General features: G+C 44.8%; 2 protein-coding genes across 3 annotated transcripts in view; both read left to right on the forward strand.

Annotated features, from left to right (window-relative positions):
• The first annotated feature begins 459 nt into the window (after positions 1-459).
• Positions 460-2,900, forward strand: LOC127024917 (forkhead box protein D4-like). Its single transcript, XM_050909657.1, is given in 3 exon segments — positions 460-790; positions 793-829; positions 2,792-2,900. Coding segments are annotated over 3 exon segments (477 nt in total).
• Positions 2,901-4,488: 1,588 nt separating this feature from the next.
• PIK3CD (phosphatidylinositol-4,5-bisphosphate 3-kinase catalytic subunit delta) overlaps positions 4,489-24,919 on the forward strand; it is a 54,462-nt gene continuing 34,031 nt past the window's right edge. For both annotated transcript variants that reach the window (XM_050909328.1, XM_050909329.1), the window contains exon 1: positions 4,489-4,568. The gene's annotated coding sequence lies outside the window, so the exon portion shown is untranslated. The remainder of the gene's footprint in view (positions 4,569-24,919) is intronic.

A 24,919-nucleotide genomic window follows, 5' to 3' on the forward strand; every position in this document is an offset into this window, starting at 1 on the left:
GGACAGTGATGATGGTGTGTGGTGCAGAAGTGCCAGATGCATTTGCATCTGTAAGTAATAGGTGTGCAGCTGAGCACCTAATCTCACTGAAACGGTAAGAATCAATATATTCGACTGGTTTTACTGCAGGTACTTCCCCTTGCCGATGCCCCAGCAGCGCTGAACTCTGCCGGGGATGCCCCCCCCCCCCCCCCGGCCTTTCTGCCGCCCTTGCCCTGAGCTCCGCTCCCTGTCGTGCAAGGAGCCGGCGGGCCCGCTCCCCCCCCCCCGCAGCCGCCGTTGGGCCGGGCGGGCGTCCCGGCGCCGCCTTTGACCCGCTCCTCGGGATTTGGGTTTGCGAAGCCAAAGCGACGTCCCGACCCGCCCGCGACCCCAAACAGCCCGGGCCTGGGGGGGGGGGGGGGGAGGCGGGGAGAGGGTTTACAAGGGCGGCGGCGGGGCCGGGAGCGCAGCGGGGCCATGGGGGAGGCGGACCCCGGCGAGCCGCGGGCGGCGGCGGCGGCGGGGGGCAGCCCGGGCGCGGTGGAGGCGCTGCAGAAGCCGCCCTACTCCTACGTGGCGCTGATCGCCATGGCCATCCGGGCCAGCCCCGAGCAGCGGCTGCCCCTGAGCGGCATCTACGCCTACATCGCGGGGCGCTTCCCCTACTACCGCGGCGGCCCCAAGGGCTGGCAGAACAGCGTCCGCCACAACCTCAGCCTCAACCCCTGCTTCCGCCGCCTGCCCCGCCGCGGCGGCCCCGCCGCCCCCCGCCGCGGCGGCGACTGGGCGCTGGACCCCGCCTTCCACGACATGTTCCCGGGGGCGACTACCGCCGCCGCCGCCGCCCGCGCCGCCCTCCGCCGCCGCCGCCTCCCGCCGCGCCGCCCCCCCCGCCGCCGCCGCCGCCGCCGCCGGGCCCTGGCCGCTGCCGCTGCTTCCCGGCGGCCCCGCCGGCTGCCCGCACGGTCCCTGCGCGGCGCTGCCGCTGCCCCTGCCCCGTGGCTGCCGCTGCCCGGAGCTGCCCGGTTGGGGCCCGCCCGGCTTCCTGGGGCCGCCGCAGGGGCTGCCCGCCTGGCCGCTTCCCGGCGGCGCCGGGGCGAGGGCGGCTCTGCGCCCGGCCGACCTGGATCTTGGGGTAACCTGCGAGCTGGGGGCGAAGCTGCCCTCCTCCTTCAAATAAAGGCCCCGACGTGAGGTGCGGTGCCGTGGGGCGGGCGCTCTTCTGCTTGGCAGAGCTTGAGTCGGCTGGCTGCCGCGGGTTTCGGGGTGCTCCTGCATCTCGACTGAATTTCTGAGAACGGGACTTGAAACGCTCGGCTGTTGGAAATGCCTGAAGGAAGATGGGTCTGAAAAGTTCCTGTTGCAGTGACTAAGATGTGCCACCTTGTTTCACTCCTCGGTGCTGTGAGGAGTGTGAATTGTGGTTCTGTACTGCTTTATCCGTTTGGATTTGGGGTGGGGGGGGTGTTATGGTTTTGTTGTTTGAACCTTCAGGCAGGGCTGAAGGGGGGCTGCAGAACTTGAGCAAGCTAAATCAGTATTTGTGTCTTCTCGAATCTGAAAGTACATGAAGAGTCATGTGGATGCTAGTCCTTGCAAAAGTGAAACTTGGTTCATGCAGGGGAATTATTTTTTCAAGTGTCCTTAAACTCATTTTGGAGCTTTTCTTTCAAGGTTTATGAAGAAGCAATATATGTATTTTTTTGGTTTGGGGGGGAAAAAAACCCCAACAACGAAACACAAAACCCAAAGATCTTTGGAGTAATACTGGGAATCTTGTGGGTTTGTATTTAAAGTGAATCTATATGGGATTTTTCATATAGTAAAGGGTTATTTTATATTGTTGCTTGTTATATATGTTTACATATGTTCATTGTTAACATGTTTCCTATAAATGATGCTATAATTACTATGTAAGGGTCTTTTCCCCTTTTAATTTCAGAGGGAGTAGTTTCTATGCTTTTCCCTCAGAATAAGGGTCCAGAGACAAAATATGCTTCTAATAAGAACTGTGTTTTAAGTTTAAGGGAGAGAAGAGTTCACATAGTGTTATGTGAAGAGCAGCACTTGTTGTATGTTACATTTTATGACTTGTTTAATAAATAGTACTTCCTAAGAGTTGTGGCTTCAGAAAGTACTTAAACTATTTGGACGCTTTCTTGATGATCCTTGAAAGAAGGTGCAACTTAAATCCAGTTTTATATTTGTTATTTTATACTTTCTTATACTTACAAAGTGATTCTGAATGTCATCTTTAAACTCTAGCGATATGATAGAAACAATGCTGAAAATACTGTTAGATTTAGCTGGGGTAACAACTTTACGGTTGTTCTTACAGGATGCCAACGTATTAAAGATACTGCAGTTTTATGATTTTTCAGGTTGCTTTTTGTTTTCTTTTTGTTTCATTTTTCATGTAGCTCCTGATAATCTTGAACACTAAACCACTTGCTATACTTTGAAAAACTGTATTTGAACTTTGGTTATAAAATCCGTTCAGTGCCCAAAGTGGCATGCAAGTACATAAGAATTGTTGCATTTTGAAGCTGGTGGTAAGTCTGTATGTAATTGAAACAAATTATTCTAGGGTTTTTGTTTTAAATAATACATGCTTCTGTTTTGGCAAAGTTTTTAAGTCCCTGCTGCGGTTTAGAGCATATGTGAACAATACGTGTATGTGAAACTACAGCTGCTGAATTTTGGGTATTAAGTTGGACCTCTGCACTCCCGTTAATTCCACTGTACACAGAATTAGGAAAATAGGAAGAGTTTCTGAAAGTCTGACTTTCTTTGTGTGTGCTTCTCTCAGGTTGTTTTATCAGCTAAGCACCGTACGGGTTATTGAATCTGATGATGTTTCAGCTGATATTTGTCTTTTCTGTAAAATGGACCTTACTCGTTGGAGCTTGAAAGAGTAATAACTGTTTTTCTTCTAAAGGACTCCCATTTTATTCTAAAATAATGAATGGAGGTGTGCATACGAAGAACAAATCAATCTGTTTTCTCGGATAATTGTTTTTGTTCAAATAGAATTGCCTTCAGGGCATGGCATAGCTGGTATTCGTACAAATAGACCCAGTATTTCTTGTTTTGATATCTCTTCTTCCTATTCCATTATAGGTAATGTGTGAAGAGTGAAAATGTCCAGAGTCACATGTGAAATTTATTGTGCACTCATGCATTAACTAATTGTTTGCCCAGGTATTAACTAATTGTTCGCTCATGCATAAACTAACTTTGCCCTTATGCATGAACCGGTTGTGTGCTTATGCATGAACTTTTAGCTCATGCATGCACTTGTTATGCCTTCGGGCATAAACTGATTGCTTGTGTGTAAACTAATTGTGCCGTTCTGCTTTCTGAGTGTGGTGTAGCCAGTCTTAGTAAGATGGACCCGGACCCTGATGGTATCCTCTTTCTACTCTCTTGTGTAGCTAACTCGTGAAGAGTGAAAGTGTCTGTTTTTTGTGTGTGTGCGCTTTCATACATGGATCTCCAGAGCTAGAAGTAGAAAGAAATCAAGTCTTGGAGAACACTTGCTCAGGGTTTTATGGCCTTAGCTGTAGTGCCACTGGGACAGGCACCCTCACTCACTGGCTCCATCACACCCCATCCCCATGAAGAACGGGATTTTCTGATTTTGTATTTCCCAGGTAAAGGTCCAGTGCGCAGGGTCTCCTTAGAAACCCTGTGGTGGGCCGTGGGGCTGCCAGGTGGCCCTGTTGCAGGCAAAACAGTCTTGACTTAGGGGCTTTTTACTTAATTGAATTTATTGCCAGTTAGTACAACTTCTAGTCACTGATTTAGGTACTGGGAAAAAAAACCACAAACAATCATACACTTAGGGAAATACCTTTCCTCCCCCTTCCCCAGGCTCCGTTTAAGCCAAACACCTACACTTCTCCTTCCTAGTCTCAGCTTCCCTTGTTTTTGCCAAGCGTTGTGCTCAATCCATCCCAATTCCATTGGGGAGGCGACAAGTGGTGCAGGAGGTTTTTACATGTATAAGGATTTCTGTATGCTGCTCTTGGTGCTTCTTGCTCTCAGCAAGGGTGTCTCGGTCCCAGTCTGGGTCATCTTAATTGCGCCCTCCTGCCAAATGCAGTAAAGGCTGCAATTTATGCCCAGTGCAGGCTGCAAAGCCGGGGCCCAAGAGGGGGCTTTTTGAGAAGGTTTCTCTGGGGTTTTTTGTTTGTTTGGTTGGTTTTTTAATGTGGAATAACCCCTCTTGGAGAGGGGCGACAGCTGCTCCAGTTTCTGAAGGGCCAGTTAATAATTGTTCTCAGGTAACCTCACGTTACCCAAAGCTCCAGGGCCAGCTGGGTGGTGCAGTGTCCTCCCCGCAGCCTGCCCAGGGGCCTGGGAGCACGTGCAGCTGCAGCTTGTCTGTGCTAATGAGGCCCAGAACCTTCTTTGCAGGCGCCGCTGGTCCCAGTGAGTTGTGGGGGTGCTGAGAGGCTCTCCCTGCACCGGGCACCCACGCTTGCCTGAGCCCTCGGTCCCTGCTAGCTCTTGGTTTGTACAAGGTGTGTACCTCTGTGTGGAAACCAGACCTGAACCAGTTGCCTGGCAGGGGATGGACTGGGGTAAGTGATGGCAATTTCTTACTTCCATAGTGGCCTATTGTATGACTTGGCACCCTCACACTGGGTCGCGTGAGGGGAGCTCTTTGCCTTCCCTATTGTGGGTGCCATCTTGTGTGTACTCCCACCAAATGCATATATAAGACTACTTTTATGTGCTTTTAAGTAAAGATCACTCCTGCCCCCATTATTCCCCTTGAAAATAAGAGATTATAAGGAGTGTACAAAGTTAATTTTATAGGCCGAAGAAAACAGTCCGGGTGGTTTTCTGGGAGGCTGTGTGCCCATGGCTCGTGAGGCACTCAGCAGTGTTGGCTTTGCATGGGTTCAGAGGGAGGTATTTGTTGCCGATTTCTACTTTGTGTGTGTTGTGGTAGTAGCTACAGGCTTCAGTTGTGGGCCAGGACCCAGCTGAGACGGGCAGAACAAAATGGTGGTTTATATTTACAAATATTTACAGCAACTGACAACTAAGCAAGCACTTTACTGCAGGCGTTGTCCAGCTCATGTAATCCTGCATGTAGCAAGAAATAGACATGTCATACTCAAAAGTGGACTTTGTTGGTTTTTGTGGCTTTTTTTTGGTTATTTCCTGTTTTAACTTTCAGATGACTCTCTGACTCTAGTGTCTGAGGCATCCATTCTCACACAAGAGGTGATGAGCACAGTGGAAATTATTAGCTACATCTGGTCCAAGGTTTTCAAAACTAACTAGTGAATTTGGGTCCTGGACACATGATATTCTCAAGATTTTTTAATATCAAGCATTTAAAAGTGTTTCAGTTTGGACTTCTACAGTTGCACTTAAATTTGGGAACAGCTAATTTATTATTAATCCCCTGTCTTTGCTGATTTAGTAGCTGGAACTTCTTTTGTATGTCTGAAATCCTTCAAAGACTGTCTTATCCTTCATCTTTGTGTGTGATTCTCTGAGTAAATAAATGATCTTCCCAATTAAGTTTGGCTTTTAAAGTGGTGGGGGAGGGAGGTGTTCTTGGTGTTTGGAGGTGGGGTATTTTTATTTTGTTGGGTTTTTTGTTAAGTCCTCAGGATTTCCTGAAGCAGTTCTAGTTTTTAACTTTTCTGGATGTATTTAATTATAACTAGTTTACCAGCAGACTTCTGTGTAATAGTCTTCACAGCTACAGCATTCAGGCCCCTGGCATTTCTATCCAAAAAATGTTTACTGTCTAGAAAAGTAAATTGTGGTCAGTACATAAGCCTCTGTTTTATTCAACAAATGCAGTAGAGAGACTAGAAATGACATTTCAAGCTTTATATAATTACAAATACATAGCAAGAGCTCTGTTTACATGTTAGGTTTCTGAAGAACAGGAAATAGATATGGATGGGGCTAAATCCTGAAAGATAATACTGTGTATTAGAAACTGGACTTCCAAGTCCTAAGATAAATTTTCTTTCCTGATCTTTGAGCACCACTTCTTGTTGAAAAGCCATATTTCTTAGGATTAAGTGGCAAAGGTCTGAAGGGATAGTGGCAGTGCTACAGTAAAGACAAGACTATCCCTGTCCAATGCCTGGTTTATACATTTCCCCACTACTTGTGTGAATATATGTGGCTACATATACATACTAGTTGCTCCTGCAACTGTACAGAGAAACAAATTATGTTAATCAAACTATCCCTTTCATCAGGGTAGAGCTACTATAAGCTTCATTTTATCTGTGAGGTTCTGGTTGCACGGTAGCTGTCCTGTGGCATCATAAGGCAGGCAAAACTAAATTCAGTGGTGTGCTAGTGCCTTTGTGCAATGGATAAAAAATTGTATGTGATGCATGAAATGCTGAATTTCTTGTAGGCAGTAGAGGCTGTGAAACAGAATACAATATATCAGGCAAAGCATAAGAAAGTAGTCTCAAGTTTCCAGTTAAATCCTGTTTTAAGATGAACATTGTGAATAAATGGGCACAGGAATTCTGTGCGTCAAGAAATACTAATAATGTCAAATTATACAAGGTAATTACAGATGCAGCAGTTTTATGTTGTTCAGCTCTTGATTTTCATCTCTCTCAAAAAAATATACAGGTCTACCAAGCTTTTGAGGACACATGGAAGAGTAAGGAGCTTTGTCTTCTCTCTCTAGTGGGTTCATGTGTCGTGTTGGCCCTTCATTACTTTTAGCAGCCTGTTTAAATGGGTAAGAGTGATTTATTTGCCAGCACTTCATTGATTCCACAGCTTTTCCGTTTGTGATTGCCACTAGGTGGTGTGTTTGTGCCAGCATACCAACGTTAGGCCTCCTTATTAATGAGGCTGAAATGGGTCTTTAGTGAAAGACCTCTGCATCTCCATCCCCTCTGGAAAATGAAACAAATACACGTTGGAGCAGTGTCGAAGGGAGATTCTAAAAGTCTGCAAATGGAGATGGGACTATGAGTTCAACTGCCATTTTCACCTGCAGCGGTTTCGCCTGCTCACCCCCTCCCAGCAGCATCCCCCATCACGCTGGGCTTGATTAATTTTTCTTAAGGTGATGGGGCCTATGGGCAGGTCCAATCAGATGTAGGTGGAATTTACTGTATTCCTTGTAAGAATAGTAGGGATGCACATGGCTGAACTGTCTGTGGTCCAAATATTTGGATTGCAGACCACGTTGTAAGGGGCCTTGTTCTTCTTCCTCTCATGTTCCTTATTGCCCCTGCTTTGTCCTTTTTTTGAGCAGGTTTGGATAATGAGCCACAGCCCCAATAGCAAATAGTTAGGTCTCTTGCATGGATGTCTTGATGTGAATGCCACAGAAGGGTTAATCATCTCTTTTAGCTGTCTGCCTTCTCCAGAGGCTCCTTCAATTGTCAGCAGAGATGGTCTCTTCCAAAGAATGATTCAGAGCATTTAGATGAAGACCCTGCTCTGAATCACTGCTTGTAGGAGAATCTCTCTTCATCAGCTATTTAAAAAGACAAAACAAAAAACCTAAGAGCCTAGGAAGACTAGCTGGCTAGCTCTGCCGAAGAAGGGAGGTGCTGGGAATCCCCCTCAGTCTCATTCAGGCACTCTCACTGCCCGCCCCCCCCCTTACTTCTGTGGCTGGAACAGAAAACTGCAATGTTGACTGCATTTAAACCAGGGGGATTGTTCATGATTTGCATGGCTTTTAGCAGCTCAGAAGTACTGGGGCCTCTCCTGTGTTTTGCATCCCTCTAACAGCAGAGGGTCTTATTGGTAAGCCTCTTTCTCTTGGGTTTGTGACTGCATTTAGAAAACTTGACCTCTGCTTATTTTTCTTCAAGTTATAGCCTTTGGTCAACATTCTTATAGGTTTTATAAATAAACCACAGCACAGCATATCCCTTTGCAAGCAATACAGAGGCTTTGAAAATGACTGAGGAAATACTGCATTCCCCTTTCCCACCAGTAGGTATCAGACTGTTTAATTCTTTCCTATTGTGTTGCCTCACATCTGTCTTCACTCCTTCCCCTTTTGGTTTTAGCAATTAAAAAAGTGGGTTTATATGTTATTAACAGTAGAAAAGAAGGACAATTCACCTGTGCACAGTGCTGAATTAGTACAGATGTAAAAAACTTCTGACTGACAAAATCCAAGCTAAGTACAGTGTAGGGAGATGCCGTGCTGGTATCTTAACATGTTAAGGCCTATAATGGATCCTGAGCTGTCTATGGCTCAGGTTGTGCATGCTTAGCCCACCTGCCTTCGCTTTAAATTTTGAGCACTGGTCTCCAGAAGCACTAGCAAAGCTGCATTTTGTGTTTGGCTTTTTCCCTTGCTTTCGACGTCACCAGGATTCCTGTGACATTGCTTCTTTTCCTTTTGTTTTATCCAGTTAGTTGGTTGCCATAAACATAGACGTGGTTACATGCAGAGATAGAGTTGGAAATGCTTCATATGAAATGGAAGCCAGAGTGTTTGCTTGTTTGTCAGTGGTTTGCTTGGCCTTTCTGTTCCCGACTAGTGTTTTTGCCCCTAACTGTTGTTTCCTCATCTCCACCCTTTTAATCTCTCAGCCTTATGTAGAAGACTGAAAAGATAAGGGTGTGAGCAGTGAAGACTCCTGCAAAATAGAAACCTTTTTGTCGGAAGTTGCCAACAGAGGGTGAGTTGGGAGAGCTGTGAATGCTGAGAGCTGTAGACAAGCTGATCCACTGTCCCTCTTCAATAGATAGATGCGACTCAGAATCCTTATTCCTTAAACAGGTTATATAAGAGCGTAAAAATGGTGCTAAGACCTTTTTGAATGCAGTAGGTCATAGATAAAGCTCAGATAGTCTGTAGAATGGTCCTCAGTAGATATTTGAAGCTGCAAGTCTGAACTCTTGGGGATAAGGGAGTTACATACTTTTTCCTTGAAGTTTAGAGCATAAAATGGATGCAGAGCTGCCTGTGGAATAGTGTCAGTTTTGACCTGTTCCTTTTACTCCATGGCCCAGGGACCTTCAGAGTGGGAATTAGTACTGTGTTACCTCCCACAGCTAGTCTAGCTTTAGGACTTTTCCTGTGCACGAGGGACCAAGAATACCCTATCCAAGCTACAGAGAGAGCAGCGCTTTAAAAAGCGAGCTAATAGCTGTGAATGGCCTACTGCAGAGGCTGCAAAAGGGACAAATGGGCAACAATTCAGTCTTGCATCTCCCTTCAAAAATCCCTCTTTAGCCTACAAGAATTGCAGTAAAATTTGTTGAACTTCTTGAACGTAGTGTGCTCAAAGTGGTGGCTGACAGTGGTGGTGGAAAGGCCAGCTGCCTTAGCAAGGGATAAGTAACACAGGCGAAGAGAAGGGGAGGCAAGGAGCAATCCCAGTTCCCAGTGAGAGTGAGAGCAACAAGGGAGCTCTGAGAGGGGGATGTATGGGAAATGATGCTTCATGCATTGTCTGGAGGGAGGTAAGGTACAGCTCCCGTTCCCCCAGATGCTCTGGGTGTGCTGTACCCTCTCCAGTCTGTTCTCCCCAAAGTCTCTTGGTCATTATTCTCTGTATTGGAGGGCAGTTGCTGGTTGCAGTCAGTTTGGCATCTCTCTGAGCGCGGCAGGGAGGCTGCAGACCCCACATAGATCTGGAACAGGCCCTCCGCCTGCCTTGCTCCTGCAGCATTTCCAGAACCTGGCTGCAAGACGCAGGGCCTCTGCGTGGTCCGAGGTCACACCCAGCCATCCCCATCAGCACAGCCTCCTAAAGAAGAGAGCGCAATAATGGGAGCTCTTTGCGCTCAGTCCTGCCTTTTCCGCCACACAGGAGCGGACAGCGTGTGCTAGGGCTCACGTTGATAGCAAAGTGTAGCAGGCACTCCGGGAACCTCTGATACCTGTGGGTTTGGTCTGGCTCTCGTAATATCAACTGCACTCCCACCTCTCCCCGCCCCCAAGACCAGCAGAACCTAGTAAGATGCGTTTCCCTTCATGCTGCTGGATTTCCCCTCCCTCAGTGGCTCTCTGGCCGTGCAACTCCGTAACCAGTTTCCCGTCAAGAGCAAGTACAGCGTTTCTCAGTGAGAACGTGGCCTGTGGTAAGGGGGTGGGAAGGGAAGAGGGGGTGGGGTGTGTGTTGGGGGAGCTGTTGCTGCTGCAGTTTCGTGCCTCAATCTGTATTCTCTCTCTTCTCTGCATGGCTTCCTGTTTTTTCACACCACTGCTCTTTGAAACAACAAGCTGCAAGCAGCAAGGAGGACAGGGGGTGAAGGTTAGTAGGCTGGAAGAAGCCTCTGGTGACACTTGCAAAAGGTCTGGGGCAGGCTCTGGAAAAGGCACTGCATCCTTATGTATTTCTCTGGGTGTGATCCCGACATTGTGTACCACAGAAGAGGCTCTCTGAGGAGGTGGTGCTGTGGTATGCACGTGCTCCTCAGAAATGCATTGCTCAGTGCTGTGCGATTGCAGCGGAACTGTCCATTAATTTTCCTCTTTGGCAGTTGTCTTCCTCAGCTGCTCTTGAATGGACAAAACTAGAATTTGTCCTATTCTTAGGCATCTTGTGATAATCAATCAGATGTAGTTAGTGTCAGAATAATGCTGAAAGATGAACCACCCGTGCTGATTACTGCAGAATTTGGGATTTTATGCTTTAAAAAACCCCATGCAGTCCAGGTTTGCTTAGTGTGTGAAATGAGCAAGCATCTAGTTTGAAGTGCAACAGTTACGAGTTGTGCTACCTTTCCATGACCTTGGGCAGCTCACAGCTTGTGCAAAGGCTGGACGATAGTGAACTGCTCAGAGAAGTGAATCCCAATCTGTGAGCCAGGCAGCAATTGCTAACGGTTTGCAAAGAACTGAAAATTCTTGAGAGCTGTGACTTCTGTTTTTCAGATGCCTGACAGCATTCATAGAAAAACAAGAAGTTGCATTAGGAACTCTGCTGTCAGTGTAATTCCTGTATTTACTGCTATGTTTTGTCCCCTCTGTTTTGAGAGGGGGAAATGGTCTGTTTGATCATCAGTAAAAGGCAAAATGTGAAGAAAGCTATTTCTAGGATACCATTGGGATGAGGGAACTGCACTGTGAGGTGTCCTGCTTGAGTCAAACCTATAGCAGAGTCCTCTCCTGAACAGGACTTGTTGACAATGTTGTTTGAAAACATTTTTTCCAGTTGCCCACAGACTTAACATGAGTGAGTCTCTATTCACTCTAGTTAAATCCGTAATTCATCTTTGGTAGATGAATAACTAGTAGGGTTGAGGGAGCTACTCTACCACATAGGACCAGTATCATGTTCACTTTAGTATCTGATCTGTGCTCTTGTTCAATGCCATGTGCTTTGGAGAGAGGCACAAGGAGTCCTGTGCTCTAGTCAGTGTGATTGTTGCAGAATGGGAGATTATTTTTAGTCGGAAATCACTGTGGTGCTGCCTTGTCTGCCAGTGAGTCAAAGATAAATTCTCTAGAAGCAACACTTTTGGAGGAATGGAGCTAGATGGCTACAGGTAACTTGGGTTCAAGGAATGAGACGAATGGGTGTTTCTGAGATGCTATTTTTATTGGTGACATCAGAGCCTTGGTTTGCTAACATGTTGCTAAGTGACTTCAAAAGCTGCTCCTCTGGATAATAGTTGCAGAGTCCAGAGAAAGGTAAATAGAGGGTTAGGTTGCAAAGTCGTGTTCTGGGGATGGTTCCTCTCTGCAGGAGGCGGATGGGCAGCCAACTGAGCACAGCTGCTTCTGGAGTTCCTTGCTTGCCAGACAGTGCTGTAGGAAGGAGATGAAAAATGGGAAAGATTACATCAATTACTGAGCCTTGTAAAAATAATTAGCAAGACAACAGCAGGCAAATGGGTAGGGAGGAGGAGAAAAACAGCTGCCAAAGCATGGAAAGATAGGACTTCACTGGAGATAGAAAAGGAAGGGGAATTGGGTAAGGCGTCCCTTTAATCAGTGGCTGGGGAGAGAGATGAAAAATTAATGTATGAGCTTTGCATGCACATTAGAGTAGGGCAAGGAGGGAGGGGACATCTCCTCATTTAAGTTGCGCACTCTTGGCTCCTGCAGATTAAATGCCGTTTTTGTGGCTTTTCAAGAGGTGTTACCAGTGGTACCAGATATGACCAGTGATACAAGGAGAGGCAAGAACAGCTTGTGCAAATGTTTGTTGAGAAGGATTGCCTGGCTTTTCCATATATGAATTGGTACCAGGGCTGTAAAGTAACTGGCCAGAATGCTGGTTAGTCCAGGTTCCCAAATGACAGGAACAGGCTTCCATTAGGATTCAATTTTCTCCTTCATTTTACAGTTCCCTCCAGAGCCACCAGCAAACATATGAATGATTTTTTTGCACTGTAATGCTGTGGTCTCTGATTTGTGGGCAGACCTGTCTACTGTGATGCAAGGATGTAGTTTAATAAGATTTAACAGTGAGTCTCTACTGTTTGCTGAATGTAACTTTGTCATTGGTGATTTCATGGTGATGCCCGTTCATGTCTTCCAGATTAATTCCTAGGGTTGTTATCCTCCTGGATTTGTTTCCCAGGACAAGTCTTCCAGGCGCCTCTGTCTAGAATTTAGCAGATGCTCTCTCCTCCTCGAGAGCTGCATCTGACTGGTCTCTCACCTGGCTCTATGCAATCTCTTGCAGAGATCTGCTTCTGTATTACCTAAGCAGATAGCATAAAAGCTACAACTGTCTTATACATTAAAGAAAACAGCCTGTCAGTTGGCAGTTCCCAGTCCTCCCACCAGAACATTGTTCTTCACTTAAGGCAACCAGCTAAAAAGGGGAGGAAAGCACTGCAGGGAGAAACCCCATTACAGCCAGATGACATCTGAGCACTTGCGATCTGTAGAACTGCTGACCTGCTCCTTTCCTTCAGGGAGGGTCAACTACACATATGTAGTAGAGGTGATTCAGTCACCTAAGATCGAACAGATATCTTAATTGAAGTAAATAAACAAGTATCAGCATAAACTTAATGGCTGTCTTTACTAGAGCTCAGTTGCCTCTCTAATGGAAAGTTTCAGGGAAACTTTGGGGGAATTTGCACACATGCAATCACAGCTGCTGACTCCTCATTCAGAGCAGAGAAAAACTGTTTTCAGAATCAGTTATGCTGCTTTGCTTTTTTTTCTTAATGGCCTCTTCCTCTATTTTTTGTGACATAAGCGAAGCAGTGTGACTGCTTTTAATTTTCTGCTATAAGACTGATCCCAAGGGAGTAAGTGGGGAGTACTGCTGGACAATTCACACTCAGTGTCTTTTCCTGATGCTGCCAGCATGGAGGAAGATGACTTTCCCCTGGACCCAGATGATGGGAGCACTGTTTACTGGGCTCATTCAGTCTTTGCTAATTCATATGTGAGCAGAACTACCAGGACATGTGTTTACCCATGCCAGCTTGCAGCTACAAGGTCTCCAAAGTACAGCCAAGGTAGCAGGCACAACCATCTGTCTATGAGCTGGAAACACTGATCATCAAGGAGGTGATAAAAAATTAATCAAGGTTTGATTGTCCCATGACTGGTCATTTTGCTATCAAAAGTGCCTGAAGGGGAAGACTTTGCTCTGTGAGCTCTCTTTCCTGTGCAGGTTCGTCAGGTGTCCTCATCTTTACTTTTTTGCAACATAGCAGGATTTCACATGCTGTTTTTTGTCCTTTGTAAATTGAGTAGATGTTCAACTGCCTTTCCTCCTTTGGTCAGCTGGACCCCACAAAAGAGGCTTAGGAAGAGGAGTGGGAAAAATGCTATGATGCTCTGGATTGAGCAATTCCCAGTGCCAAGTAATCTGTTATCACCAAACATGCTGGGGTGTCCGTTATCAGAGATAAGGGAAGACAAAGGTTCAGTAAAGACAGGAGCCATGGGGGACAAGAGCTCAGCCATTCTGGTAAATGAGATCAGATGCATGTACTTGTGCATCTCTCCTCTTGGCAAAATACGTTTCAAATCTCTGTGGGCTTTTGCTGGTTCTGATTCAGCAGTGAAAAAAAGATCAGGTGTGGGTTTTGAGGGGTTGGTTGGCTTGTTTTTTGCTAATCTGAGGGAGCTACTCTGATCTTAAAGTTTGCTGTGTGGATATTTGTGTGACACAGGGAAAAGACTGTCTGGTGTTTCAGGAACAGGAACAGAAAGTAGTGCTAGCCTCCGTTCCCCCACTGCTGCATATGACCTCCCAACACGGGGAATGCACAAGCAGAGAGCACAGGAGTAAGCAGTGGCAATCAATAAAGTATTGAAGGAAGAGAAGAATGGCAAATAAATAACGTGCATGGAGGAATAGTCAGGGCATGACCTGTTAGCACTGAATGGTCTGTAAGTGGGTGCTGTGGCTCGGGTTGTAATGGCATGACATTAAAAGCCCATATGGCATCATCAGGAGCTCTGTGTTTTGAGAGGGCATTTATCTGGCTCCACAGTGGGAGCTAGTAGAAGAGACAAGTGTGACAGGCTGGGAAATGGCACAGAAAGAGAAATGCTTCTGTAAAAGGAGAAGTCTGAGGAGGAGGAAGGATGTATTTTTAGTGTCAAAGGGCTTGTGAATTTCTTTTGCTTTTGCCATGGAAGGAATCATGTGTGTAGTAGCTAGGTATATTTTTGTTGGGGCCTTTTGGGGGCGGGGAGGAGATGTCTTTAAAGGCCCCTTTTCTTTGCAAACTTTTCTTTAGAGAGTTGAGTGAGCATCTTGGTTCCCCAGAGCGTCCCAAAGGAACCTGACAGATGAGCAGGTGGGTGGTGTGTGGTCACCACAGAAGCAGGCAGGAAATGCTGCCATCAGGGGTTCATTGGGGTGCCGTGCCATACGTCTGCAGGAGGCTTGTTAGCCTGTTGGGCATCTGACTGGTGAGCCACACGTCTAGCAAGTAGATAACCACAACAAGAGGCATTCAGTCATGTTTTACTTTTGCCCCCCAATTCTCCAGCCTGCATAGCCCGAGACAGTTGCTGATACAGTTTGCAATTTTGCAAGGCATGTGCATTTGCACCATAGTGACAATGCTGGGATTGCCCAGCTTGCAAAGCACGGCAGTCTTCATGCTACAGGCAGTTCAGTGCCCATAAGCTCTTTGCACAGTGTTGAAGCCAGTGCTTCCCAGCAAAACATCTACCTCAAGACTTGGCATCTCTGACCTCTGAGCAAAGCAAGCAAAGTTTCTTGCGGTTTCCCATCATGAGAGTGCTGCTCTTTGGCTGAGAATATAGCAGTTTGAAATGGGATGGTAGAGAGAGACTCTTTGCTGACACTAATGTGAATGGAATAGTTCCTTTTTCTGGTGCCTTGTTTCTTGTTGCTAATTCTTTCAAAACTTTTCTTTCTAGAAGTAGGGTTTTATGCTCAGGTCATTGGAAACAAGGTACATCCCCTCTTGCGGAACTCTAGCAAATGGCTGTGTTCAGTCTATGTTTTCAAGCGGTTTCCATGTTTCTTGGTATCTCTGATGGGAACTCTAGATCATTTCATTCTCAAAGTCACGCAAAGCAGTGTGGCTTGGCAGTGTGCTTTGGCAATATTACCGTGCTGTACATAATAGCACATACCTATGAAGCTGGTGCTTATTTATGGAAAGAGGTTGCACAGATTTCACTAAACTTTTCCATTAAATTTCCAAGCCTAATTCTGAAAGCATTGCCTTGCCAAAGTTGTGCTTGAACTCCGTGGCGCAATCCATCTCCTTTTTGACAGTAGTGTGCCCCTGGTTTCTTCCTATAGGCATCCAAGCATCATGCCTCTTGCTGCCTGGGAGTTCTGTGAACTATGTGTGTCTGTTACTGTCCTCTCCTTGCCCCTGTCATTTTCTCATTTTATCCAGGAGACTTTGCTCTGTGTCTTTCTACCCATGGCCTTTAGAAAAAGAGCAAATTGAAAATCTGGCTCCTGACTGTAGCTAATTTACACCAGTCACTCAAAACACTGAACAGAAAGTGGGCAGGAGGAAGGAAATGAGAGGTTGAGTTTTTTCCTGTTGCAGGTAACAAGGAAATAAAATAGGAAATTCAATGCAAAGTTGTCATCTTGCTGAGCCCCCACCAGCACCACAATCTGCAGGTGCTTTATGGCTGCTTTTGTTTGATGTTTTTTTCCTCTTAGTGTAAGGGTAAAGCTGGACTTCAGGTCTTTGTGATGGTGCACAACAGGCTTAAAGCAGAGACAATTTAGAAAAGGAACTTCCAGGCAGTCTGGATAAGACCGAAAATTTTCCTATTTGAGAGATGTGGGGGTGAGTTGCTGTGTGCTTGTCATACTAATACAGAAGCTGGCTATTGAGGACCTAGTGGAAATAAAGCTGTATCAAATTCAGTTTAAGATCTTTACGATTCTCCAACCGACTGAGCAGTTGTATATGCAAAAGTGTGTAAGCTGGGGTAATTTGTATTATATCGCTGTCCTTCTGTTAAAATGAAAAAATCACTTAGGTGAAGCCTCATTACTCAGGGCTGTAAAATGTACAAATATGAAGATAGACTGCAAACTCTTCTAGTAAGCAATTAAGACTGTCTGCACGTGGAAACTGCCATCATTCAATTGATTTAATAACTGAATTTGAATATTCAGTGTTGTTTACCGATATGGACAGTTTTATTATCTGTTTAGGAGAAGATGACTTATTTAATGTGCTAGACTCAGCTAAAGCACCAGTTAAACGAGTGGGACTTCCTCCCACCCCCCAAATTTTCAAATATTCAAGTATTTTCCTTGAAATAAGCCCTGACAAATGAGCAGCATGGTCTTCCTGGAAACTTGAAGGAAAAAGATTTAAAATGAATGAATAAATAAATAAATCTGTCACTTTTTTGTGGTTATTGAGGGAAGATGAGCTACCAGGAGTGCAGTGCTTTGGCTTTGAAAGGCAGCCATTGGGATGAGGACCTGGACAACATATATTCAGAAAGAAGTAGCATGTCTTGTATGTGCAAAACCCAGTCTGCAAATCATAATGACATACAATTTTTGCAGAAGAATGTGCCTTTTTTTTTTTCCCCTCAAGTCCCAGAGAAAAGAAGCAAATGCTGCAACTATTGATGATAAAAATTCCAGATGACCCAAAGGATGTGGTACGAGATACACGTGTGGGAGTGAGTTGGGGTTTTTGTCAATAGCTTAGACACAATGCCTGTCTTAAATGCACGTTCTGTGTGTCTTGTTTTGCTGTTTTGCATGTAGTTCACCTCTTATTTTATATGTGCATGTAGTGCATCATGTGTGTGCTCATAGGCAGCGCCTCTCCACCCAGCGTGGCAGTGTAAGGCTGATTGCTGTCTACCGTAGGAAGTGTGTCTCATTTACCCGGGTAAGAGAGCGAATGTGGAGGGTGATGCCAGTTCTAAGCGTTCTAATAGGAAGAAGGTTTATTCCTAGGGGTGTTACGCAAGGAGCATATCCACGCTCAGCTGGACTTGCAAAACACCTAGGCTTTGCTGGAGATGTCCATTCCTACCCTTGTATTAAAATGTACAAGGCTACTGGATGCCATCCTAGCGCTGAGCAGCTCTTTCTGACCAAACTGTGTGCCAGGGGACCCATCCCAAGGACTGGCCAAAATTGTCCCTCGGGCTGTGACTTACTGCTGATCTCTGCACTGGGGTGGATGGTTTTGCTTTTGGGCTGGTGGAGAACTTTCCTGAAGGCTCTTCCCTGCCAGAATCCCCTCTCTCTCTGGTTTTAGGTGACTGATTTTAAAGACTTTGCTTGTTTGTGGTACTCTCTGTTTTTCCCCTTTTTGTGGGGATAGCAGAAAAGCCAGCAATAAAGAAGGGGGCCAGGGGGAAGCTTATACTATGAAAATAATAGGAAATAATATTCCTTCTCAATTTTTTTCCTCTGTTGGGCGATCCCAAAAAGTTGCTTCTAAGAATAAGATGATGGAGATTTTTAAACACCTTTTTAGGGCCTGAGAGCCACAGGGCTCTGGAATGTCCATCGTGAGGAAGGTCAGCACAGTGGTTTGCGTGCTAGCTTTGCACAGGGGAGATCTGGGAGTAGATTTGCTGCTCTATTCCAGATCCTGCATACCCCTGTGTTGGAGAGTCGCTTGGTCTTTCTGGGCCTCAACTCGGCAATCAAGGAGGAAAAAAACCAGCACTGAGGTATGAGGAAAAAAATGCAGAAGAGTATAAAATTCCATCGTAACAAGCTGCCCAGGTTGCTTAGAGAAAGAAAATGTTACTGTGACTCTGTTTTTCACCAACCCAAGTTAATATTAGTCTCTGCGTCACCAAGTAGAAGATCTGCGAGTATCATACAAAACAGTTTGGTATGGTATCAGTTGTTGTAATTTGCAAATCACATTGCAAACGCTAATCTCTTAAGTGATCCAATGCTAAACGTTGCTGTTCCCACTGTCCTGAAAGAGAAACTAAGGCAGTGAGTTTGTAGCGTGGCCAGTGTCATGGAAAGGGGCAGGGTGAGACCTGCAAAAATCCTTTGAGGCAGCAAATTTAGCTGCTTAAGTGCATCCTGCTGATGTGAGGGGAGATCCAACCTCACTCAAATCCTGGCTGCTGCCACATTTTAAATGATGATACAGTAATAATAAACAGTGAAGCTCTTTATTTTATTTTGAGAGGCACACTCACCCTTGTAGCATATAGTGTAAGCGCTTAATGTAGTTAATACTTGTCTGGTACAGTTTCCCAGTCCTAGTTCTGTTTAGGCTGGCTGGAATGTTTGCTTCTGTGAAATACATCTTCTCTTCTTTGTAAGTATTTTTAAAGACTTAATGAAAACAAACATTATCTATTTCTGGACCAAAATTCGAAGACAAAAATTTTGCACTTTCCTGCTAGCGAAAAGAGTTTGTTTTTCCTTCAACATTGTTCCCAGGGTAAAAGTTGTAGTTTTACCTCCAGCTATGTAAATGATTCTTCATCAATATGTCTCAGGTGGAAATTCCCCTGTTCACAAATGGAAATTTTACTCTGGTAACAGTAAAAATAATAATTTTCTTTCAGCCAAAGCCATCTCTCTTTTTAGAAAAAAAGAAAAAAATTCCCTTCACATTCCTTTTCTCCTTGTTGTCGTTGATGACTCATGCAATGGCCTTTACTACTTATTTCTGACTCTTAAGTGATTTTTCAGGTGGCTGCTAAAAAATTCTTAAAGCATTTGTCACTGGCATCTGCCTCATTTTGTAACATGATACATATATTCTGTTTTTTGCACATAGAGTGTATTTGTTGGGTTCTGAATGTTGCTTAGTTTGGAATACACACTTTAAACATCAAATAAAACTAAACAAACAAAACCCACCCAAATATAACAAACTCCTCATGAGTTTGTGCAAAATATTTAGTGCAGGCAGGCACCTGCATCTGTCTGTCTTCAGTGTGCAGACAGCCACCCACACAAAAGTTTGCAAGATCCGGTCTTACTGGAAACAATTAATAAGGACCCCCAAAATTCCCAAAATGGATGAAGGACTTTTTTTTTTTTTTTTTTTTTTTTAGTGCTCTGACTTTATCTCTGAGGTCTAGTTTTATATTTTTTGAGAACCCAACGCTCATGTGAACTTAGACTGTACTTCTGAGTGTGGGAAGACTGAGTGCTGCTTTTCTTCTGGTAGCAAAGAAAAGGATCCAGAATCCCCTAACAGTAATTTCAAGATTAAATAGCATGGTTTAGTTAAACAGGCACTTACAACTCATAATGGAAATTTGTGGTTTTATAGATCACTCACTTTCTGCAAAAAGAAGTACTCCCAAGAAATGGTATGACAAAAAAATGAGAGGAAAGTTGTTTGTCCCTCCTGAAGAACCGATAGTCGGAAAAGGGATGTAGCTTCTGGCCATTTGTGTTTGACATTCTTTGGTTTTGTATCAAAAAAACATCTTCAACAGAATTGAGTTTTTGAGGCATTCCTTGTGTGTGGGGGGAAATGCTGTGTGTATGTATGCAATTATATTTTGAAGTGATAAAAAAGTAAACGATATTTTGTGTTGAGGCACTGATGCTTTGAACTTCTGTAGCACCACCAGTTAAAGACCTCAAATGACTTGTACAAACAGCAAAGCTTCACGAGATGCTCTGTGAAACACGGAAGTAATACTATCTATATTCTGCACGCAGAGAAACAGGTGAAACAATTTATTAAAGGCCACGGCATCAGTGCCAGTATGAGGAGTAGAACGTGAGTACCTTACTCCAGGTCCTGTCCTTGAAAGCATTAAGTCTTGGGTTTTCAGAGCAGCGTGTGTAATTTTGGTGGGGGGGTTTTGTTGGTGTTGGCTTGGTTTTGTGGTTTTTTTCCCCCCCAAACCATTTTGTCTTGCGCTTTTGCAGTCAGTAACTCAAACTGTATCCCTGACATAGCTGTAGCTTCACGTACCTTGCAGAACTGGGTCAGTAGCATCTCCTCCCATCTAACATTTGACTAATACCTTCCACTCTGTTCTTTGGGATGTTGTGCTGCTTGCAACACCAACAATTAAGAGAAATTGCTTTTTCCTTAACGCAATACTTTGGCATGGCAGAGGTTGTAACTTTGAAATTCTGACGAAGAAGAAACAACCAAGGAGGTATCAAATGAAGCCTCCTGGTTCATTTTGATAACCTCCTAAGGAGAACTGCCTCCAGGGATTTTTCTCCTTTAGAAGTCCTGTGGTGTTGCTGATGATCAAGATAGGAATCTCAGCTGCTTGCTGCAGCTAACTCAGGTCAGTTCTTGTTACTTATTTTTCCTCTGCAAACATTTATGGGGAAATCATGGAGGAACGCATTGTTCTCAAGTCTGCAATATCGTTCGTTTAAATGCGTAGTCACACAAATCAGTATTTTTGTCTGGGCAAGGACAGCAAAGTATGCCATTCTGGCCTTCAGCAAGAGAGCTGAGTATCTTTGTCATCATTCTCCCTTCTCTCTGTCATTCAGGGGTCCCAGGCTTGACGCTATTTCAGAGGCTCTTTGAACAAACAGGCTGCTCAGGTCCTTGAATCCCACCCCCAAATAATTCACCATCAGCTCCTATACAGCTCATGGAAAGATTTCGCTTAGTGAGTTTTTTGTTTGAATGCATGTCCATCAAACAAAGAGAAAAAGGTGCTGAGGCTTTGTCATTATTTTCTTCTCTGAAATATCTCTTGTGGCAATATCAACAAGCAAGCTGTGGCCTTGTTCTTGAAAGAAAAACAATTCATGTTATAACCACTGTGCACTCAGCTGTCCCCAAGTCCAAGCTATGAAATAACTGCCGCATTTTTCTTCAGAGAAATATCCTCCTCCTGGGAAGGTTACTTGAGCGTAGATGAATAGGAGAAAAACAGCATCTGTTTTGGGGTTGGTTAAGGATGTGTGCTTCAGGATGTGACAAGTTAGCAGGGCAAGGAGGTGGTCAGCCCAGGGCAGCAGAGCTGGCTGCTCAGTGAGGCCCTTGTCCCTGTAGCTGTGGTCCCCCCAGGTTAATGCAACCCATACTGGGTAAAGCTGGTAAATGTGCTTGTGATCCTTTGCTCTTTATTCCCTCAAGTATCCTTGCCTGCTGTTTGTCCCCTGCCTTGTCCTTAGCAGGGGACATGCCATTTTTGTGGGACTTGAGCTGAGTGAAAGTGGAACCTGAGATGTGTGATAGTGACCTCTTGAGAGAGGTAGTAGTTTCATTTTAAGAAGGTGGTGTGGTGAATTTCTCCTCTGTTTTATTCAGCACAGCCTTTTGCCAGCTTCTGTTCTCTCCAGAGACCCATGTCAGGGGCTACTGCCCTGCAACCCTTGCACCGCTGGCTGCAGCAAATCCGTGTTTCCTGACACTGCTGCTCTGCCCAGGGAGATTCTCTTTGTGCCCTCACAGCCTCCTCCTTCCTTCCCTTCCTCAGCCGTGGCAGGAGCCAGCATTATCATAGGAACTGTGGGATCGTCTTCCTTGCAGCTCTTTCCTGGGTGGTCATTGTCCGTCATCTCTTTACATTTCCACCAGTCATGGGTCCCAATGCACTTGCTGTCCTTTGCCCAGTCACCTCCCAGTTGCTAGAATTATTCTGGACCTAATAGGTTTTTTAAGTCACCATTTCCTCCACTTTTCTTCTTCTTCTGTCTTCTCACTGAATATATAGATGTGCTACAAGTAAATTTACATTATCCTAATAAAACAAGTCCTTTAGCAAGGACATCGGAGATTTAACCTGATTTTTCCACCATCCCCCTATGTAACTTTTGGCCAATTCATTTCTGTGCCTTGGTTTTCTTGCATGTCAAGAGGAGGAAAAGCATGGGCATGCAGAGTTTACAGTACATACTATTTAAGTTTTTTAAGCAGTACAAATGAAAGTGTATGTATTCTGAATATATTAACAACATTTACTATTTATTATTAGTAGTGCTATATTCCTATAAAACAGGAATTTATGTCAAATTAGGTTGGTGCTGTCGCACTCCCAGTGCTAGACGAGAGCTTGGTTTCCCTGGCATAAGTGTTTGCTTTGATAATACTTCTGGCTAGTTGAGCAGTTTGTGCATGTTATCTCTAATGTCCTACCACACTGCTGAATGCTATATGAACAATCATATGGGGCTTGACATCAAAATTGTGAATTCATATCTGAATTTCCCCAACAAAGTTTAGGAGGTTTTGGATCTGCAGTTGGTTTAGATTAGTCAACGTCTTCCTTAGAGCACTAGCACTGATTTTCAAAGTGATGAAGGTCTAGTCTTCCCCTCTTCTTTTATGTTATGTCCTACTTGAATAAACATCTGTAAAATACAGCAGTATTAAGCTGTTTATGAAGTTCATCGTAAGTTGTAAGGCTGTGGCAGCTCTGGCTATTTGAAGATGGAGAACTGGAAAGTTCAAAATGTGAAAATGAATGTGTACAGCAGTTGGAGGCTGTAAGGTGCAGTTAAAATACTTAGTACAGTTTATCCTAATATCCTAACATCCCTTCAGTGTGCGCATTGCTTGCTTGCAAGAGAGCCTAGGTGCCCCAAATATGTATATGTGTTTAAAGAAATCCCAGCAAAGAATGAAAAGCCTGTAGCAGGGTAGCATTATGCTATAGCACAGATGCCCTTTGTGTAAGATGCAAAAAGAAACAGTGATCTTCAAATCTTGAAGTACTGTTTGGTTTGGCCATAGGCATTTCTCAGGGAAGGATGTATCCTGTGGCTGTACTTATACAGTACTGTATAACTGTACTTACACTGTACTTATCACCTCTGTGATAGCTGGTGTGGATCAGTGTTGTACACTTCATGCGGCTGTGATCCTATTTCAGATCTTGTTGCCAAAAAAAACTCTTTTGACTTTTAAATAAGAGCAAGTTACGAGCCGTATTTGCAGACCAACTGCATAGCTGAAGCAAAAACGCGGTTTCCCGCCTGTTGGGTAGTGTTAACCACATGGAGCAAATAGTTTCAACTCTCCTAAAACTGCTCCGGCTTCCTGTTTGCTTTGTGGTGCAATTAAATGTGGCGAGTTTGGTGGGGTTGGTTTGTTTGTTTGTTTGCCCCATACTTCAGTAAGTGGAGGATAAGAGAGGCTACTTCTAGCCTTGTCTGTAGAAGTGGTGAATACAGCTTCACAAATGTTACTGTTTACTAAAATTGGCAACATCTATGTGGGTCGGGACCCAGGAGGGCAGGCATGGTGGTTTTTTTCTCTCCAGGTGCCCCACTGGCAGCTGAAAGCGTTCTTGCCAGGCAATCCTGTAAATACCAAGGCACTGTGGTTACATTGCTTGCTTGTTGTCATCCTCCTCCTTTTTCTCCCTCTGTTCCTTCTTCCTCTGAAAGCTGACCAGCTGTTTCATCTAGGCTATGAACATTGGCTAAATTTCTCATGCAGCAAACTGGTGTAGAGAAGGGATTTGGAAGGGAGATGGTTAGGAGCTGTACAGCCAGTGGTTCCAACCATGTCCGTTGTGTAAAGGGATGCCGAGATGGTAAGCAGATGTGCAAGAATGGTGTACCTGGAGCAGGGAAGAGAGGAAAACCTGAAAAAAGATGTGAGGATAAATGCCAAGAGGTGGAGCTATGAAAGACTGGTAATTAAGACTAAAGGCTCAAAAAGGTCTTTGCTGAAGAAAAGGGACATAAAAAGAAGATATTAATGTGAGTAGTCACTGTAACTGGGATACAGCCAGAAGATGAAAAGAAAATCACACTTTAGATTTGGCTTTGATAAATATATAATAGACAGCAGCCCTTAACCCTAGCCAAGCACTGCAGGATTTTTATCCCCGTCTATAGGGAGTCTCCCCTCTCTCCTGTGAGCTCTGGGCGCTCCTTATCCTGCAAAGACTTGAACCGTGAGCCAGCAGTTGTGTGATGCAGAATGTCTGAAAACTCGTCATCCCTTTCCTCCTGTGAGCTCTGGGCACTCCTTATCCTGCAAAGACTTGAATCGTGAGCCAGCAGTTGTGTGAGGCAGAATGTCTGAAAACTCGTCATCCCTTTCCTCCTGTCCATTTGTCTTTCTACTGTCTACAGTTTTATGTTAGCCCTGCGTAGTCCCAGTGCATGTCCTTTATAGTGCAGTCTGAGAGAATATTCCTTCTTGTTTTCAAGTGCATTCATTTATGTATGGCAAATACTATTTTTTTTAAATGGAAGTCAGTTTGTGTTATCCGACAACTATGTCAACATCAGTTTTAGATACCAATTTTTCTTCTTTGCCTGATGCTTAGCTTGGAGTCAAGCTGTAGTTGCAGCACTGTACCCTATTTGTTATTGTCGCAGGGCTCTTAACTGAGGAGAGAGCTGCCATGTCCCCATGGCAGAGATCAGCCCCTGCAATTATACGAGAAGTGACCATTCTTCTCTCCTCTCCGCTCTCCTAATGAGTCCTGCATAAAACTTGGACCGCGGTGCGACAGTCGTGAATACTAGGCTGGGGTCTGCATCGTTCGCCAAGCAGGACAAGGCTGACCCCTGACTCAGCAGGAGCATGGAATCATGTTTCTGGCAAATTCACCAGCATAAGTGGCATGGAGCACATGCCCGCTGTGTGGTAAGAGAACTTAAGAGCTGAGAATACA

This window comes from Gymnogyps californianus, chromosome 21 (genome assembly GCF_018139145.2).
Source record: "Gymnogyps californianus isolate 813 chromosome 21, ASM1813914v2, whole genome shotgun sequence".
Taxonomy (NCBI): domain Eukaryota; kingdom Metazoa; phylum Chordata; class Aves; order Accipitriformes; family Cathartidae; genus Gymnogyps; species Gymnogyps californianus.